The following is a 19,566-nucleotide window of genomic DNA, read 5'->3' on the forward strand; positions in this document are numbered from 1 at the left end:
CCCGGCAATCAGAATATAACATATGTCTAATAATTGCCTAGTTGATAAGAATAAATACAGTATATGATATATATATCTTTTAAAATACATACTTAAGACAACATTCTTTACCCGACTTTCAACATTAATGTTACTGTAATTTGTTTTTTAATATTTCAAATTTTTAGACTACAATCAAGTCAAAATATAAAGGCAAAACCCAATAGCCAACTGTCTATTACAGTGGTTCTCGAAGAGTGGTGCACTGCCAACTGATGGTCCATAATCCTGTGCACGGTGGTCTGTAAGCTAACCGGTCTTTTACTTCTACACTACTTCTTCTCACTCCAACCTTATGCAATTGCAGTGATTTTTGCCTCTTTTTAAATTGCTTCAAATTTGCAGTCACACTCCCATCCAACCTAACACCTGCACTATATGGAACTTCTTTTTAATCCCTCGTGACATCGAGCTCAAGAGCCAACCCCTGGCCCCAGCAGCCCCTTAATTCCATGTGGATGTTAACGCATGCCGCTTCTGATGAAGTTTCCAGCTATGTGAGCAGTAAAACCAACTTTAAGACTTTCCTATCGATCATGGGCCAAAATAAGTGACTTTGAAAAAGTACCTAGCAAATTTTGAAGGTTAGTCTAGTAATGAAGTCTTCTAGGTGTGCAGGGTGAAGCAAACTACAGATCCAGAGAGTCATAAAGGAACGGTGTATATACCTGACCCAGACCTCAGAGAAGTCAGAATGGCAGCTCATAGAGTAGCAGTACAAGAATTAGATTACAATATGGAAAGAAAATGAAAGGCTGTACAAGTCTGACAGAGTTTTGTTCATGCTGGATTTTTGTCATTCTTAGGACACCTTCTAAAGGCATTAACTCCAAGAGTAATAGAAACACTTAAATTAAGGAGGTGCTTTTCAATAAACAGCTCTGTTTAGGGCAACTAAATCACTATTTGAGTTATTATACCAACCGTTCCTCTTTACCCCTCAATTGATTACAGTATTTTTCACACAAGAACCTGTAGAAAATACATGTGATAAATGTAAACATGGAATAAATGTCAGATGACCATATATGCACGACTGAAGATGTATAAAAAAATATTTGTTCTTGGTTTTTCAAAGAAGCGTTCCTGCTGTCCTACTGGCTGATCCAGTCCACTTTAATACCTTTGCCATTATCTTGGAGTTAAATCATCCACAGACACCTTCATCCCATAATTTAAGTGTCTCCAGTAAATTGAAGGCTATTGAAAAGCTTTTGCAACAACAGGAGAGCCAAATACAGGATTATGAAATTGAAAGAGTTTGAAGAAAAAAAGCGAATTGTGCGTTATAATAGCAACTGTTCATTAGCAATGGCCAGTGACGGCATTCTAGTTCTAGAGATCGTGAAGCATATAAGTGATGATTTTGCATATTCTGAAACAAAAGTGTTGAGCAACTTTGAAAGCTACCCATTGATATCCAGAATGCAACGCAGATTTATCATGTACAGATGAATCCTTACACAATTTGTTCTGAACCTGTTCATAAGTGATGGCACATTAGCTGCAATTGTGACTGACCCCAAATGACACGCACAGCCACTCATACAGTACTGAACACTGAAACTAAATAACTGAGTGCTCATGTGATGTGAGGTCAGTAATGACAAGCAGCTGGCTTGCTTAATGCTTATTATTGTATACAATTCTTCAAAAGACTAATGTTGTAATGTACTGATCAGAAAAAACTTTATTTGAAATGCACTATACTAGAAATGGATCACAAGTGAACAATGTTTCCTCTCACTTGTGAGGTGTTTGCATTTTGTTGACATCATACTTGTCACTTCGGACAGTAGTGAAAAATCATTTTTGAAAATAAAATCATGCTCTACTCTTTAAATATTCAAGTAGAATGATGATGTTGTTGTTGTTGACATGCCACATGGTTTAGAAAGGTCATTTGACAATGAAACAATAAAAACTGCACCTCGTACAATTACTGAGCTGGCACTCTCTCTACAAAACAACAACAGGTAAAGTTTATTGGTAGCTCAACAAAAGTTCCCAGAGCCTGCAAACTAGTGAAAAAATCAGTCCTGCTTACTATGTGTCTTTTTCCTTTTATCTATTTCTATTCTTGTTTTCATTTTAACTGGTTTTATTCTAATACTGTAAATATCCGCATATAGGACGCATTTTTTTTCTTAAGAAGTAGGCCTAAAAACCCAGGTGCGTCTTATACATGGATACAGTTTCTCTTTCGGTTTGTACATGTTCAGTTTCTCCCTGTGCATTTCCTGTGTAGAGAGCGAGCATGAGCGAGCAAGAGAGAGAGAGAGAACGCGAGCGGGAGAGGCGCGCACACACACACAGGTGCACGAGAGACAGGCACACGCACGCACACGCACACACACACACACACACACACACACACACACATATATATACATTAGAGAGAGGCGCACACAGGCGCTCCAGGCTAACGAAAGAGAGAGAGAGAGAGAGAGGGAGGACTGGACGCATAAGGTAGAAAAGGCTTGTTTTTGTTTTCAGTTCTGTTTACAGTGATCGGTTCATAGCGTGCATTGTGGCAATGTTACTTTTCTTGGTGGTGTATTAAATTACGGATTTTTCAAATGTTCATATTTTTTCCCTGTGCTTAAAACTCATTTAAAAAAAAAAAAGTGTTTTTAGCGAGCGGTATCTAGCACTATAGCGCGAACTATTAGTGTTAGTTTTCTCTGTTGTTCAGGATTTTCTCAGTGTTATTCAATGCGTGATGCACTCTGCGTGTAGACGGGTGCGTCCACTGGACTTTATGATCGTGTGTGCGTGTGTCAGTGCCTCTCCTTCGCCTTCGATGGCTGTGTGACGGGGACAGAAAGGAGTGGTTTGAATCCAATTTGAATTTCAAGGTTTGTTTTCAAGTGACAGTCGGTTAGCAGTGCTGCAATTGTAGCTACCGGGGTATGCCTCAGTCCGCACGTGATTAGCCGTCACCCGCCCACTGGCATTTCACACCATTTCAAATTAAAGTATTTTTCAGGTGTAGCGTTACTAATTCTGTATCGATTTTGGAGAACGACACGCCTTTTGAAAGCTCATTTTACAATACATCCACCTGTATGCCTTATTGTAACTTTTGTAAATTGTTTTATGTTGAATTTTCACGTCACCGATACGTCGTTTTCGCCATATAATATGTTTCTCGCTCTTTGTTGACGTTCAGAGAGACTCCAGCCTAACACAAACGCATGGATACAAATCACTGGCGCTGGCAGCAGCAGCTTTTAATTAGTAACTCAAAATCAGGATGTGTCCTATAAACAGGTACACATGTTTTTCCATGATTTTTAGGGTCAAAAATCCACTGCGTCCTATATATGTTATCATCCTATGTGCGGGTATTTACGGTAAATGAAAATGACTTATAATGTTAAAATATAATATTTATAGAAGTATGATCATTTTTATAAATAGTTTTTATTTCCTCTTTCTATCTCTCTCAAAATAGATTATATTATATAATATTTGACATTGCATACTAATTTTGATGGATTTACTAACACACTTAAAATACTTTTTGCAACTGTTACATCATTTCACCATAACTCTGCACTTAAAGCCTGAATTTGTGTCGAGATCTAGGCATGTCCATCTTTAAATTTATTACTGTGCATGCATGCACACACTATGAAGATAAGGTATGATTTCAGCCAAAACAAAATATGGAGATCTAATAGCAGTTATTATAGTGTTTTAGACTGTCCATGTTAAGCCATGCTTGTCTGTGAGGTGTCATAATAATATATCCCCACTTGTATAAAGCATGCCAGAGCCTAACAGATCTGTATTATTTTGAATGAAAAGAGGAAAAGTGTAAGACAGTATTACACATTTATGCTCTCATAATTACCAATTATGTGGTTAAATGAATGCTGCAATAGCCTGTCAGGCAAATATTTAGGTATGTATACAGGAATTTTAAGAATCAAAAATTTACATGCACTTCTCACAACTGTCTGGTGATCAATATCATCATAGAATCTGTGCACAGAGAAAGGTTAAAGCCAGAAAGTACTCAGTGATCAAATGCTGGTGGCAAATTGAAAGAGAGGTCAAAAGTAAAGGCAGGATACCAGACATGACATATACCACTCTCTATATCAAGACAAATTGGTGCATCTCAGGACATGTAAACGTTAAAATCTCCACTTGCTGCAGGGACATTGAACTGTTGGCCGTAAGTCTGCGTCCCTATTACTTGCCCAGAGAGTGGACACGTGATTGTTGTTATTGTTTACATCAATATTGAACACCAATACACTGCTTTTACATGCATTTTTATTACTCTTTAATTTATTATTTTTTTTTGTATCAGTATACTGTTGCTGGATTATGTGAATTTCCCCTTGGGATTAATAAAGTATCTATCTAAAGAACTATATTTTCACCTCCCTATTATGTATTCTGTCCACCCTGGCCATCGGACCTTACTCTTATTCTATGTTAATTAATGTTGACTTATGTTTATTTTTTACTGTGTCTTCTATTTTTCTATTCATTTTGTAAAGCACTTTGAGCTACATTTTTTTTGTATGAATATGTGCTATATAAATAAATGTTGATTGATTGATTGATTGATGTAACCTTATATAAGAAAAAACAGTTTTTAAAAGTGTAATCTTCAAATAAAAGCGGAAATGAACCTGCAAAATACTGACATAACTGATTTCACTGTTCATTATGCAATTCTGAAAAGAGTTTACAGTGATTAGGCCTTTGTCTAGTTTTAAAATACTTGCTGTATCTTGGTCACTGTCACTAGACAGATGATGCCTTGCATATTGTAGGTTGACCCAAAGAGTAGTAGTTACTACAAACCTTGAATTCAAGTTTCATAGTGCTACTTTTCTAGGTCGCTTGTTTACACTGCTTGAAAGCAATAAAAATGAATATCAGCATAGTACAGCTAACCATTTATAGCTGCAAATCTTGTTAGCTGAATATATTTACATTACTGAAAGTGATAAAGATTCATTTTAAACACTACTGTCATATAAACAAAGGAAATAAGAGTATGCATTGTTATCTAAACAAAACGTAACTTTCCTGAAATAGAGAACTTTTATTCTGTGTTTTATTTTTCTTCACAGTCCCTTCGCCTTTCTTTTGTCTTTAAAACTGCTATACCATTTGAGTCACCCCTTCGTTTCCAAATTTATCAACAAAGCCTGCTTTAAAAAATGAGCATGCAAATGAAGCAATTTAGCACAGTTATCAAATACTAGGTTTATTATTCTTAGTAACAAAGTGGCTTAGTTTAGTTTGCACATGCTAAGGTCAAAATATTTATCATCCCTGAACTCACAGTTTACCTTGTTTTCATATGAGCAACAGTTTAAATTGTAGGAATTCTATTTGAGACTTTTTTTAAATAAATGTTAGCTTCTACTCACTATATGAAAGGCATTGGTCAACAGGATAACAAAATCAGTAGCACAGGTGTATCTTACCACAAGTGAAAGCTTGTTGAGATCATCAGCAGGACAAGGCAATACAGTAAAACCTGATCGTACTTGATAGTCTCTGAAGCCTCCTCCTATAGACAGGACTGTGACATTTTGAAGCTCTACAGCATGGTCCATCCAGTAGTTATTAACTGATCTGTAAAAATCTCAAATAACATTTTAATGAAAATCATTAAAATATTTATCACCAGTCAACTATAAGAATTTGCAAGTAGCCGGTAATTTACAAGTAACCTGTCTAATCAAAACATGCTTTAATTTGCTCCCAGTTTGTTCAAAGCAATATAAAGCCCACCCATTGAGCAGAGAAATATGATATAAAACAGCAGCTGCTTAATGAAAAGAAGAGAAATGTAAAGTATGGTCTTCCTAAAGAGAGACAATAAACAAAACATGCATAGTCAAGTTACTTTTCAGACTTTTTGAATAAAGCAGCATTTAGCAACTAATTTTAAAAAGGCATGCAAACATATCTTCCATTTCAAAAATAGAGTAAAAACTCTTTTTTTCTTTTTAACTCCAGAAATTGAATGTAATGAATACATTAATTGGAAATGAGTGATAAAGCCTTTTCAGAATGATAATGATCTTTATTTCCAGAGGTTTCCTTGCTCACTGCAAGTGAAATAAATACAACAGGCGGCCAAAAAGTGGCTCAGCTTTACACCAATCAGTTGACAGTACTCTGAAATACTTATGGGTGTTAGTCTTCTCACTAAACCAAAGTCAAGGTCACTCCAAATTAAAACAGAATTTTAAACCACCTACTATCTAAAGCTATCCTCCAAAGCTGCAATTAATGTTCTTATGTCTTTACAGTCAAATTAAGGAAGACAGCCCATCATTTTCTGTGACTATTCTGAGCCATATTATCTATTTTGTTACAAACTAATTGTTATGAACTTGAAATTAAGGAGACATATTCTAGAAATAATTTTATATCATCTTAAGTAATTCCCCCTAAGCCTGCTACAGACACTATTATATCTTACTGAAACAAATCATGGAATAAAACAATAGTGGAGTAAAGAAAGACTGAAACAATAACAACCATGTAATTCGATCATGCTGCTGGTTTAACAAATATACCAGTGTGTATATAGCAGTACTGTATGTTTTGGATCATAGTCCTTCTGGAAGATCCAGTGATGGCCCAGTCTTAGTTTCTTGACAGAAACAGGCAGATTTAAGTTTTAAAAATCTCCTGGGGCCTCATGTACAAATGGTGCATACGCACAAAAATGTTGCATATGCCCATTTCTATGATCACATCAAGATATATAAAAACTAAATCTGGCATAAAGCTACGCACATTTGTCTCAGACTATGCATACACATGTTTCTGCATGGTTTTGTAAATGGGCTAAACCCAGCATCAAAGCAGTGTTTTCGTTTCCATGCGGTTTTCCTTTCTGTTTCATATTTGCATCCATGATGCAGGCTTTATCAAATACACTGAAATTAATTGCATATCATTTACAAATTTTAGGCACTTGATTGTAATCAATCTGTACATAATGGAGCACAAAATGGCCAAACTATTCCAACTACCATGACTGCTTTAGCATTGTTAGAAACGTCACAAATGGGAGAATTAGAAGACAGCATGTATTTACAGTTCATTCTGACTTCTTGACCTATGATGATGACTGGCTTCTATGTCAAATTACATTCCCAAGAGCTATCCTGTTGGAGCTATGTCCTGTTAGAATACTATGATATATATTGATATCATTTTTGTGATAAAATGGGTTAAAGTATAAATGTTGCATCTTACAGATAAATTGTTAGCTTAATTTAAATAATGTATACTGTTAAAAATTAAACATATGGGGACATGGTGGCACAGCAGAAGTACTGCTGCCTTGAAGTAAGGGGGTCACATCCCAGGTGTGCTCTGCCTGGAGTTTGTATGTTTTCCTGGTGGGTTTCCTCTGTGTGCTTCAGTTTCTTTCCAAAGGCATGCAGGTTAGGGGATTTGGCACTACTAGTGTATTTGTGTGTGCCTGTACTCACCCCATGACCAGCTGGACCCAAACCCAATCCTGGGATTGTTCTTGCCTTGCGCTCAATGCTTTCTGGGACTGGAGTGACACTTGTCTATAATTACACTGTAACTACTATGTAATTACCTGTATAAGTGCAGTGTAACTACAAGTTATTACTCCGTACTTACTGTGTAATACAAAGTAACGCTATAGTTAATTACTCAGTTGTCATTGTTAATCCACAGTTTATATAATTCAAGTGTGAGGCAGGAAACAGCCCAGGATGGGGAGCCATCCCATTGCAGGGGCCACTGACAAACATACCAGCACTCACACTCTCACACATATGGCCACGTAACCCAACCTACTGTACATGTCCATGGGATGTGGCAGTAAAACCCATGAAGAAGACATAGAGACATGGGTAGAACGTACAACTTTTACATACATACCTCCAGACAGAATTCCATCTCAGGATAATGGATCCGAGGCAAAAGCATTAACTATTTTGCAAAGGTGTTTTTACCATTTAAAAAAGATCTTGAAATATCATCAAAAACCTATGCAATTATCATTGCAATTCTCCATTATAATTGCTCGGACCATGGAACATCTGTTACATAGTTGTAGTTACATACCCTGATGTTTTTATTACATTTTGAAAGTACAGATGCAATGTAACCATGTAAGTACACTTGTTTTTGGATCAGTGATAAACTGCTACATTGTAATTATATAAACTGTGGAATAACAATGACAACTGAGTAATTTAACTATAGTGTTACTTTGTATTACACAGTAAGTACGGAGTAATAACTTGTAGTTACACTGTACTTATACAGGTAATTACATAGTAGTTACAGTGTAATTATGGACACTTAATATAAAGCGTTACCTAAAAAGGTATAAAAAAAAAAAAAAAAAAGATTTTTCAATGTTCCTTACAAGTTTGAAGAATCAGCAGTCTAAGCTTACAGCTGGTTTTACATTTATTACAGATGCTTTTGTGTGGCAATTGGTTACATGGAGAAAGAAAATGGAAGGACAGGAATTGGTGGTTGGTACATTTGACAAACACAGTACTACTGCAATAAAAAACCCCATCCAGAAAAACATCCATTAAATTCTTAGGACACCTTGCCGCAATCTCTATAAAAAAGGGATTGCAAAAGCATCTGTACGTTCAATGCAGAGAACATTTATGGCAGTTGTGACGAGGCTCCAAAAGGCTAGATGTATGAATGAGTATCCCACAGGTTTATTTGAAATAATGTGTAAATGTTGGGTTCGTGAGCTGGTGATCAGGGACACAGACACAATTTAATGGACGTGTTCCTGAGTAGGCTTTCTTTATTGCAGCCATGATGTCTTTATCAAACATACCAATCCCCAGATCATATCCTTTTGTTTACTTTTCACTCATAACCAATCACCACACAATAAACGTTTTTGTGATTGTAAAACTAGCCAAAAACTTAGAACACCGAGTGTTCAGAAATTTTAACAGTAGAATCCCTGAAACCTGCGAAAAAGTCTACAGTTTAAATTCCTTTGCACCTCTCCATCAGTGTCTTTGTTTTGCAAATGTGTCGATCAGCAAAAGCAGCAAGCAGCCTGTTATCCCTTCCCCCACCAACGCAGCTCAAGTCGGACCAAAAGTTCTCCCAACTCAAGTCTGTTTATCTGGGTATGAGGTGTCTGGATCTGTATAGGGTAAATATATTGTTATTTGGAAACATGCATTTCATGTGTGTTCTGTGCCTACAGCAATCTAGGTTAATGTAGGATGACAGGAAATGCGAGGCAAGAAACTTATCTTCCTACTGCATGAAGTCAAAGTAGACTGCAGAGCTTCCTGCATTTGCAATGCAGAAAGGACCCAGAATTGAACATGCAATCTCTTGATTATGAGTCAGCAGTTCTTACCTCTGCACCAGCCAAGTGGTCGTACCCTAACCCGATTTCTTTTTCTTCAGTTATATTCTTGAATAAAGGCGCACTTGTTTTGTTATACTTGAATCTTTTGGAAAAGTGTTTATTTAATATTTGGACTTCACTCTTCACACATTATACACTTCATGTCAAAATTTTCATTAGTATTATAACATGAAAAAAGTTTTAGCTAGGTGTTCAATATTTCTTACCTTGCATTATTTACCCTATACAATTCTAGGCACTTCACACCCACATAAATACACTTGAGCTCTGAGAATTTTGCATCTCACTTCAGATGCGTTGGTGGAGGGATGGGATAGCTTGAGCTGATCGATACATTTGCAAAACAAAGATGCTGATAAAGAGGTGCGAAGGAATTTAAGGTGGCTTTTTTCATAGGCTTCAGGGATTCTAGTGTTAAGGAACATTGAAAAATCTTCATTATACATATTTAATTATTCCATCCAGGGTCATGCCCATCCCAAGAAGCATTCTGCACAAGTAGCATCACCAAATCTCCTTACCTGCATGATTTTGGAAGGAAACCAAACCATGCCGAGGAAACCCACCAGGAAAACATATAAACTCTAAGGGAGGGTACACCAGGGATGTGACCCCTTTAATGCGAAGCAACAGCACTACTGCTGAGCCACCATGCCCCCACATGTTTAATACATGTTTTAATGTATTTCAACATGAAAATTAAATCAAGTATACATCTTAGAATTCTAAAATGTAATATTATGAACGTAATGCATTATGTGCGGCGATCGTTATTTGCATGCTCCTGTCAGTGTAAGACAAAGACCATTTAAGAAGCATGTAGCAATTAACGACTAGGTTGGGAAACACACAGAATATGAAGCATTTAACATGCTACTTTAGTTACAATGGGATTTGAAAAACTCTAGTAAATTAAACATTGATTTGAAGATGAAGTTTATGACATTCTACTTTAATGACAAAATAAAACAACAAGATTAAAGTCTACATTTCGACTTCAATCTCAATATAGACCTTTTTTTTTTATTCATTCAGTCCCTCATTTTTTTTCTTCTCTGTTGCCCTAATACACTTCCGTATGACACTCAGATGATGGGCTGCAACTCAACTTTTTGCGTCAACTTTGATATCTGGCCAATTCTTTTTTATTTCAGGCACTGTGCAACTTTCTGAACTTGAACTTTTGAGTGCCTTTGCCACACTGTGCCACTCCATCAATTTCCTATTGTTGCTTGTACCACTGCTAAAGCCACCAAATAGTATGTTTTTCTTTGCCTCTACTTCATTGAGCAGGACCTCCATTTTGCATTCACTGAAATTCTTCTTTTTTTTTTTTTTTTTTTACACGTGCTTTTGCCATTGTCTTAACAAAACACTGAATGGAAGGGGCTGTTTATATTGATTTGTAAATTCAAACAGGCAAAATTCTGGGAGGTGTCAAGGTGGGGCTATAGGCACGTGTATGCAAGTTAAAATTCATGTTGACTGGGATTATGTGCATCTGAATTATTTTGTGCATACACACATTTCTAGTTTTTTCCGTACATCATGTTTTATTGTGAATTCTACCCAAGGAGCTCTACATGAGGCCCCTAGAGTTTCTCTGATTTCATGATGTCATGTACCCCAACATTGTTCCCAGGGCCATTAGAGGAAAAACAGACACATTACATCACAGAGCCTCCACTATACTTGGCAGTGGGCATCAGGTTCTGTTCAGTATAGCCATCCTTTTCATTCCAAACCTACCTTAAATGCTTCTTGCCAAAAAGCCAAATTGTCACTTCATCTGACTATAGAATATGGTTCCAGTAATGTTTAGCAAACTCCAGCAGTCAATGTTGTAGTTTTGGAGACTTAGTGACTCAAAGATGCTACTTTTTTTGTATTTCTCCAACATCGATCTTTGCAGATTTTATTTACCTCCTTTACAATCATGCTCACTGTTCATGGGGGAAAAACCTTCAGTCCTCTTTCAAGCAAGTTGGTAAACAGTTGCAATTGATTTGAAGTTATTAGTCATTGCCCTAATATCAAAATGCACATTCCCTTACTCATAAAGCTCAAAATACACTTTTCCCTCATTTGAAGTATGTGTTCTCTTATCTTTACCATGCTGATGAATGAATAAGGGAGTCTGATCTCTGTTATACCTTATATTTACACTACTGGTCAAAAGTTTTAGAACAACTCAGTTTTTCCAGCTTCTCTTCAAATTTAATCAATTAAAATCCAATAAATGACAGAAAATTATAAAAAAGTAACCAGTAAACTGCCAAAGGTTTAAATTTAAAAAGTTTAGGTTAGCAAAGAATGAAAAAAGAAAATATTACAAATGTGCCATCTTCAGGGGAAAAACTATTAGGGTACAACCTACAGATGCTCTGCAGCAATAAAAGTAAATTAAGCCTTGCAAGTTGAAGCAAACAACTTCTGTCAATTAATTTAAAAACCCTCGGTCTCTCTCAAAGCATATCTAGAACAGACTGTGTTACTACACCCTCTTAATTACTACTTAGACAATATTCCAGTGATAATGACAAGAATACAGCAATTAAAAAAATGAGACAGAGTATTATTACCCTCAGAAGTGTAGGCTTTTCATTTACAGAAATTGCTTAAAAAAATTAAAAAAAAAAAATCAAAGTGTCAGTGAGCACATTGTACTCACTACAAAGTCCAAAGGTAATTGGAAACTGGAAGAAACTCCAAAAGTAAGCGATATGGCAGACCCAAAGTTACAATCCAATCAGAAGACAAGTTTCTGAGAGTCACCAGCATGCGTGATAGGTTTCTCACAGCATAAGAGCTTCAGGAACAGTCTCAAGCACAGCTTTACAGTAGTCAAAAAAAGCAAGTCTCAGTTTCAATTGTAAAGAGGAGATTAGGTTTGACAGGGTGAGTGGCAGTAAGAAAACCATTCTTTAAAGCAGGGGTCCCCAACTCCCAGTCCGCAGCCCGCCGTCTGACAGCCAGGCTGCAAGAAAACTGCCGGTAACGGAGACTCACTCAGTGAAGAGCTACAGAAAAATGGCTGCCCCCTTCACGGAGGACATTTTTCAGAATGCTAGGTGGGCGGGGCTTTGCAGCGGTCCAGAAAGAGGACAGAGACCGAGGTGAGAGAGTATCACAACAAAATATTTTTATGGTCCTAACAGTTTCCCCATATGACACGAGTCTATAGAAATCACGTTACTACAAAGTACTGTACATTCAGCAGATACTTTCATTATAACGAAGTGACCTTCAAATGCTTGAATGAATCATCCACAGAGCAGTCAGTTCTGTGGTCGCAGCTCAATTATGCACATTTGCATAACGATCCCCAAACAGAAACATTATTAAAAAAAAAAAATTCTTTCTTTGAACTTTCCTCGTACTGTTTTTTTGCTGTTTTTGTTTTCTAGGGTTTTCAGTGATACCTTTTGCTTATTACTCATCAACATTTAAAAAACATCCATTGGAATTTAACTCGTCACCCTATAGAAATGGCAGACACAAATAAACGATAACAGTGTTAATGTTTGTGATGTGCAATCTGTTGGAATGACAAATGCAATGCATATGTCTTTGTTATAAGCAAAAAAAGAAGAAAAATCTCGGGTTGCAAACGTATTCGAACTGCTGCATTTGAAGATGTCAAAAAAGCAGTTTTTATGTTGTTCAGTGATGCTTGTTCAAGAAACATTCCTTTTAATGCGGCACTCATTCAAGAAAATGTAAGGTTTTTAAACTCTCTTGGTACCTCTGTCAACAGGACAGCACGCTGTGAACCTGCTGTTGACCTGATCCAGCAACGTACAAACAATCTTATACAGACGAGGCAATCGCGCTTCGGGACACACTTCAGCATGACGTTCCCGTTAGGTGGAGGGGATCCCAAAAGAGTTCATAAACCTTACAATATGAAGAAGAAGAAAAGGGTGATTCGGCTTTTGATTGATAACTGTGCTGCCCACAACATGCTTCCGCATTTAGATAATGTTCGCGTTGAATTCCTCCTACCCAAGTGTACAGCAGTGCTTCAGCCATTGAGTTTGGGCATCATTCGCACCCTGAAAGTGTATTATCACAAGGAAATGCTGAGAAAAATTCTCGTCAGCATAACTTGTAGAAAGGAGAAGATTAAAATAAGATGAAAGAATATACTGAAACTGCTCCCATTTCCAACATCCTATCTTTGTGAGGCAGTGTTTTCTGCAGTGACTGCAACCAAAATGAGATTACGAAGTAGACTGAACATAAACACACTTCGCGTGTCACTGTTTTCCATCGTCCCTAGATGGGATTGTCTGGTTGCAGGAAAACAAGCTCAAGGTTCCCACTGATTCTGCATTATGGTAAGCTGTATAATTTCTATTACGATATTATAACTTAATAATAATAATAGAAATGTAATGTAAATTGTGTATAAAACTGCCCTACGAACTTGCCCCTAATCCTCGCCAAATCCCCGGTCCCTGGAAAAATTTGCTTCCAGTAAAGCAGTCCTTGGTGTCAAAAAGGTTGGGGACCACTGCTTTAAAGGACAATATAAAGCCTTGAAATACGGGCTATGAACTACTGCAGAGTGGACTGGACCTCAGTGTTAACTGAGAGATGCTCCAGTCCTTAAGTTGTATAATCTAAATTTAAAAAAATAATAAAATTGCATCAGTTTTTACTTTTTTCTCTTCTATACTTATTTATTATTGTCATGGAGTGATGGGAAGCCCTCAAACCCTTTGTGAGCAAACTATCAAAAGCAATGAAATGCTTTTTAAAATTAGACATAATAAATAATTAAAAGATATCTTTAATTTACAAGTATGCAGAGGTCACAATTAAGGTAAAGGTTCAGTTAAAAGTTCAAATTTAAGTAAAAACTGATTGTTAAAAAATGTTAAAAGCCAAAAGAATAGAATTGTCCATTTATACTCACTGTTAACTTGTGTTACTTGATATATAATAAATTCCCTTCTACATGATTCATCCAACCTGAATTCAACTGTATTTTATTGTTTTGCATGCTATGAAGTAGGCAGCAACTATTCGGTGGCACACATTTTCTCTTATCATAATATTTTTAGCCTATGTGCACTGTTCATTTTACTCGTAGTCATTGTGGCATAGTGGTTAAGGCTTTGGACTTCTTACCCTGAGGTTGTGGCTTAAAAACCCACTGTGCTCCAATTGGAAACATAGAAATGTGACCAATTGTATTATTACAATTTTGTAAATTGCCTTGGATAAAAGAGTCAGCCAAACAGTAAATAAATAGTTTAAAGCAAATTCTTAAACAGAATTTGAAGAGGTGTTTGGGGAAGTGTATACATAAATTACTGTGGTGCCAACTTTTTGCTGCTATTTATACTCATTTGAGTTTAGTTTTTTTCTGTTGGTACTGTTTTAATCTGTGCAGGACACATGTTTCTGCTATATTCTTTGATACTTCTCTATATAAATTGGCTCACCATAAATCAAAGTTTCCACAGTTGAAACCAATGACTTTGATGCCACTAAGGGCTCACTAAGGCATTCACAGAACAGCCTATGTTTCACAAATAGAGCAGGAAGTTGTCAAGTCTTGACTGATGCCAAGAATCTTAAAATTAAATAAATAATTTGAAAAGATCAAAGATCAAAGAAGAAAAACAGAAACCCTCTCACATTAGGTCATTTAAAAGTTGGCAAATGAATTACAACTTCAACATTTGACATATAGGATAAACCCACTGCTAATTATTTTCATTTTTTACCATTATAATGATTCAGTTTTGAAATGATTATTAAATAAAGACTGAACCAGAAAACATAGTAGTAACAATGAAAAAATAGTTTAGATATAAAAAAATACATAGTATACAAATATTAAAAATAATAAAAAAAATAATATAATAAATAAAAATATTTAAAAAACTACTAATAAAGAACAAACAAGTGTTAATAAAACAGGCAAATATTTAAAAAAATGCTAGGACAAAAAAATAAAAAAATAAACTTATTTCTACTGCACATCCAAGTTAAATTACTGAAGGGATCTATCCATTCATTGCTTCCTCCATTTTTTAACATATTTATCTACTTCATGAAAGCTATCAGTCAGTGGCAATCCCTGCAGGAACCAGAACATCAAACACAAACAGCATTCAGTTATCCATCCATCCATTTTCTAACCCGCTGAATCCGAATAGGGTCACGGGGGTCTGCTGGAGCCAATCCCAGCCAACACAGGGCACAAGGCAGGAACCAATCCTGGGCAGGGTGCCAACCCACCGCAGGCATTCAGTTATACTTGGCCAATTTGAGGATTACTAATCAATTTAACACATGCTTTTTAACACTTAGGGCAAGGGAGCCGGGAGAAATATCAGTACTTAAAAGATGTGAAGAAATGAAGTGTGTTTTATTTTCTTCTAAACATGTCTTGGTGCATTACAGATACCCAAATAGCTTGATACCCCCAGGTTAAAAGCTTTAATAAACCACTGAAGACCCATTTCAACATGCTTGAAAACTAGGATATGAATATGCAAAGACTGTGTGTAAACTGTGCATGGGAAAGTTTTTCAACTCTGGCATGTTTTAATCAAACAGCACTTATGCTTATTGGATTTTTTTCTGCTGAAACATCTGGTGTCACCCTGCAAAGGGAAGGTCTCAGGATAATGTCTATGATGTTAAATTACTGCCAAAACTTTGCGTTCTAGATATTTTGGCAGTGTTCTAATTAAATTCTTTTGTTAAACATTTGTTGAGCAAACTCAAATTGCTCAAAAGAGAAAGGTTTGTTCTTTATATATTAAAAAATCCAAAAATGATAGACAAATGTGTATCACATCAGTTTTGCTCCGCTTTTTATTTTCAATTCAAAAAAAAGAATTAAAGCGACTCTTTGTTCCTTTTATATTATATTTTAGAGACACAAGAATGTTTTAAAACATGTATGAATTGATTTCTTTTTACTTATTTACAAGTTAAATTACACTGATGGCATATGACGAACAAACAAGTACACTTGCTAATGATCAGATTTAAATTTGGAACATCACAGGTTAATCATCCTGTTCCAATCCACTAGCAATTGTCTGTACTTGGGAGGATGCGTGCTATACACTTGAGAATAAAGTCACCAAAAAAATCTTTACAAAAAAGCTGTAAAATGATATGCATTTTACGCATAAAGGCACAGCTGCATGATTTTTAGTTCATATTCTAATCTTTGCCATGGGTGGAGCATACATAAAAGTGAAAAACATTTGATTTTTTTCTTTTAGAGAACAGAATTTGAACCTTGCAAAGATGTGAAGAGAAGAGTGTTCTGTAGTTTTGATTTCTGTGCAAGCCTTATTCATGAAATGTCAATGGTTTTGAGGTTTGATTGACATTTTTGCCAGCGAGGACAGAACTGGATGCAATTCTTGCAACAAACCAGCAAATAAAGGTTTAGTTAGTTCTGAGTCACGGAGTAAACTATGCACATTCCCATTTAGAGTTGGGGAAGAGAGGTGTGCCTCATGACTTGCTGGTCAGCACTGACTACTCCTATTATTTAGAAGAACAAAGTCCTGCCCTTGACTTGCCCTGATGGCATGCAAGAAAGCTCCCAAATATTCACACTACTGCAAAACACTGTAACAGTGTAACACTCACACTCAGAATGTAATTTGCACTTACAAAATGAGTGGTACTCAGACATGAATTTATGGCAGTAATCAAATCCCAAAAATGTATTCCAAATTACTTTTCAAAGATTTTATATCTGAAATGTATAACTACAGAAGTATTTGATAGAATATCTTACAAAAAATTAGTTTTAAGAAATTCTGTAACACCATGTTACATTTATTTAGTAAATCTGTGACTGATCTCACAAGCTGAGCAGGCTTACATGTGACTGCAACTGGCATGTTCTTTTCTTTTCTGCAATTCTTATGTGTATTTGAGGGGGATTGTGGTTAGTGCTATTTGTAATAATTTTTCTTGGCCTTCTGTAATACAGTATGCTAAAATTCCCTTCTTTGGACAAACAAAGTAGGGTGTTATATGATAACTATATAAAATTAACCTGTGAGCCATCACAATATTTTTAAAATAACTTCTTATCCATTATTGCATAAAGTACTCTCTGCTGTCTAAAAAAACATAAAAAGCTTAAGGAAGCAGGAGGCTGTATTTTTTTTTAATCTGTTTTCAAAGTCTTTTAAAACAACATTCTCTGCAAACGGGCTTTTTCTACATTTACTAAAATGCAAGTCGTGACAGTCAACTTTATAGTCCTCTTATATACACATATTCTTTAATTGTGCCTAAAAACATTTTTCTACATACAGTTGCATCACGATATTCCAACATTCACCCAAATATGTTTCCATTTAAAATCAGAATATAAATATGCAAACCAAAATTCTGACTGGTAATTTTCTATTATGCTTCAGAAAAAAAACTAATAATGTAGCTATTACAGAATGTTAACTATAATTATGAACATTTAATACAAAATTAATTATTCCTTTGTGCCATTAATTGTAATATTAATTAATTTTACTAAATAAGAAAGACATTATCAAATTCATCTATTTATTAAAACAGAGTAAAAGAAGAATTTAAATTGGCATGACATACCAGTGATATAGCTATCAAGTGGCAGCACAGGGCCCTGGTGAGGTGTAGCTTGTGTGATGATTAAGTTGATGATGTTGGGGTTGAACTTAGGGAGTAAGAAAAGAGCCCTGGCTATAATTCCACCCATTGAGTGTCCTATAATTGCTATGCTATTTGGGGGTGATGCCTGACCCTAGGAAAACAAAAAGAAAACAAATAATTAATGAAATAAGTGGTTTAAAAAAATAGATTGACATCAAAATAAAATTTAGGAAATTCACTCTTGTATGTTTTGTAAAAAATTGTAAAAACAAAATATTATAGAACACAGGACTTGTACAATTGACCAGCATACATGTATCACTATCATTTTTCAATGCTAACCAGAAGATACATACAATTCAATTATTTTTATCAGAAAATATTTAACAACAACATGTACATAGATGACTACTCACATGGTAAGATTTAGATATCAATGGATGACTATTCTGTCATTTGGGGAATGTATACACTGTCACACAAATGTGCATTTGAGGCAGTTAAAGGGCTTAACTGAGGGTAAGATGTCAGCTTGAGGGTTGATAAAGTGCACTAACCTCTCTTCTTCCTCTTCTACAGATTCACAGAAGGGAAACCCATGGTAAACCAGCAACAACTTCCGTCTTCCTGTCCAAACCATGCCCTCGTACTGACCTCACTTCTGCCATCCCCCACTCAGACCCACCTCTTCCTCTACAACAACTATAAAAGCCTGCATCTTCCTTCCTCATTTAGTCTAGTTGGACTCAGTCCTTTTTTACCACTCATCATATTTGTTTGCTGTTGCCTGTCATTATATGGGCTGGATTCTCCAAACCTTTTTCTTTCTACTGTCTTTTCATTACAATTCATATTTAGAACATTAGAATGATTATACTGTACCACATACACAAGGCCAATAGAGTACTTATAGGCTATACCCTGCCAGGAGGAATGGTAAAACATTGCAGCATGGAAGATAACTATGAAGCAACACAGGATAGTTCAGAGTTTCCTTGAGTAAAAAACAGAAGATAAAAAGCCCAGCAGCTAGTCCATGTTAAGAAACACAGACAAGACATACACAAAGAGCCAGAGGGCACAGAAATTTTAATACACACTCCACCAAATGAAAAGTAGCCTGTACCAAAAGAAGACCCTATCAGTGCATAAGACATCATAAAGCTTGTCCTTGTATGTACCAAATTAATTACAAAATCAAACTAACTACTAAATAGCCAAAGCATGTCTGAATATTGCATTCTCTTGATTAACTATTATAAGAAAGATCAGTAAAAACTGTGCTGAATAACATTATAGCTTTCTCAGTTCTTTTAATTCAGACTGCATATGTAGAAACAAAGATCTTAAAGCATGGCACTCTGCTCTCAAAGTGGTACATTAGACCATGAGAATATATACACTGTTTTACAGTAATATGATTTTATAAGTCACAGACAAACATAGAACAGCTCTATGGGATAAATGTAACTAAAAAATAAATCTACATTCCTCTAGGGGAA

At 35.8% G+C, this 19,566-nt stretch overlaps 1 protein-coding gene across 3 annotated transcripts in view; it reads right to left on the bottom strand.

Annotated features, from left to right (window-relative positions):
• The window catches only part of pgap1 (post-GPI attachment to proteins inositol deacylase 1), a 348,101-nt gene that overhangs the window by 267,083 nt on the left and 61,452 nt on the right, over positions 1 to 19,566 (bottom strand). For 2 of the 3 annotated variants that reach the window (XM_039755984.1, XM_039755983.1), the window contains exons 4-5: positions 18,044 to 18,215; positions 5,499 to 5,659 (exon numbers count right to left, since the gene is read on the bottom strand). In XM_039755984.1, the coding sequence (XP_039611918.1) occupies positions 5,499 to 5,659; positions 18,044 to 18,215 (333 nt within the window). Of the gene's footprint in view, positions 1 to 5,498; positions 5,660 to 18,043; positions 18,216 to 19,566 lie in introns of those variants that run through there. The other variant, XM_039755985.1, reaches the window with a different exon arrangement.

This window comes from Polypterus senegalus, chromosome 6, assembly GCF_016835505.1.
Source record: "Polypterus senegalus isolate Bchr_013 chromosome 6, ASM1683550v1, whole genome shotgun sequence".
NCBI lineage: Eukaryota > Metazoa > Chordata > Cladistia > Polypteriformes > Polypteridae > Polypterus > Polypterus senegalus.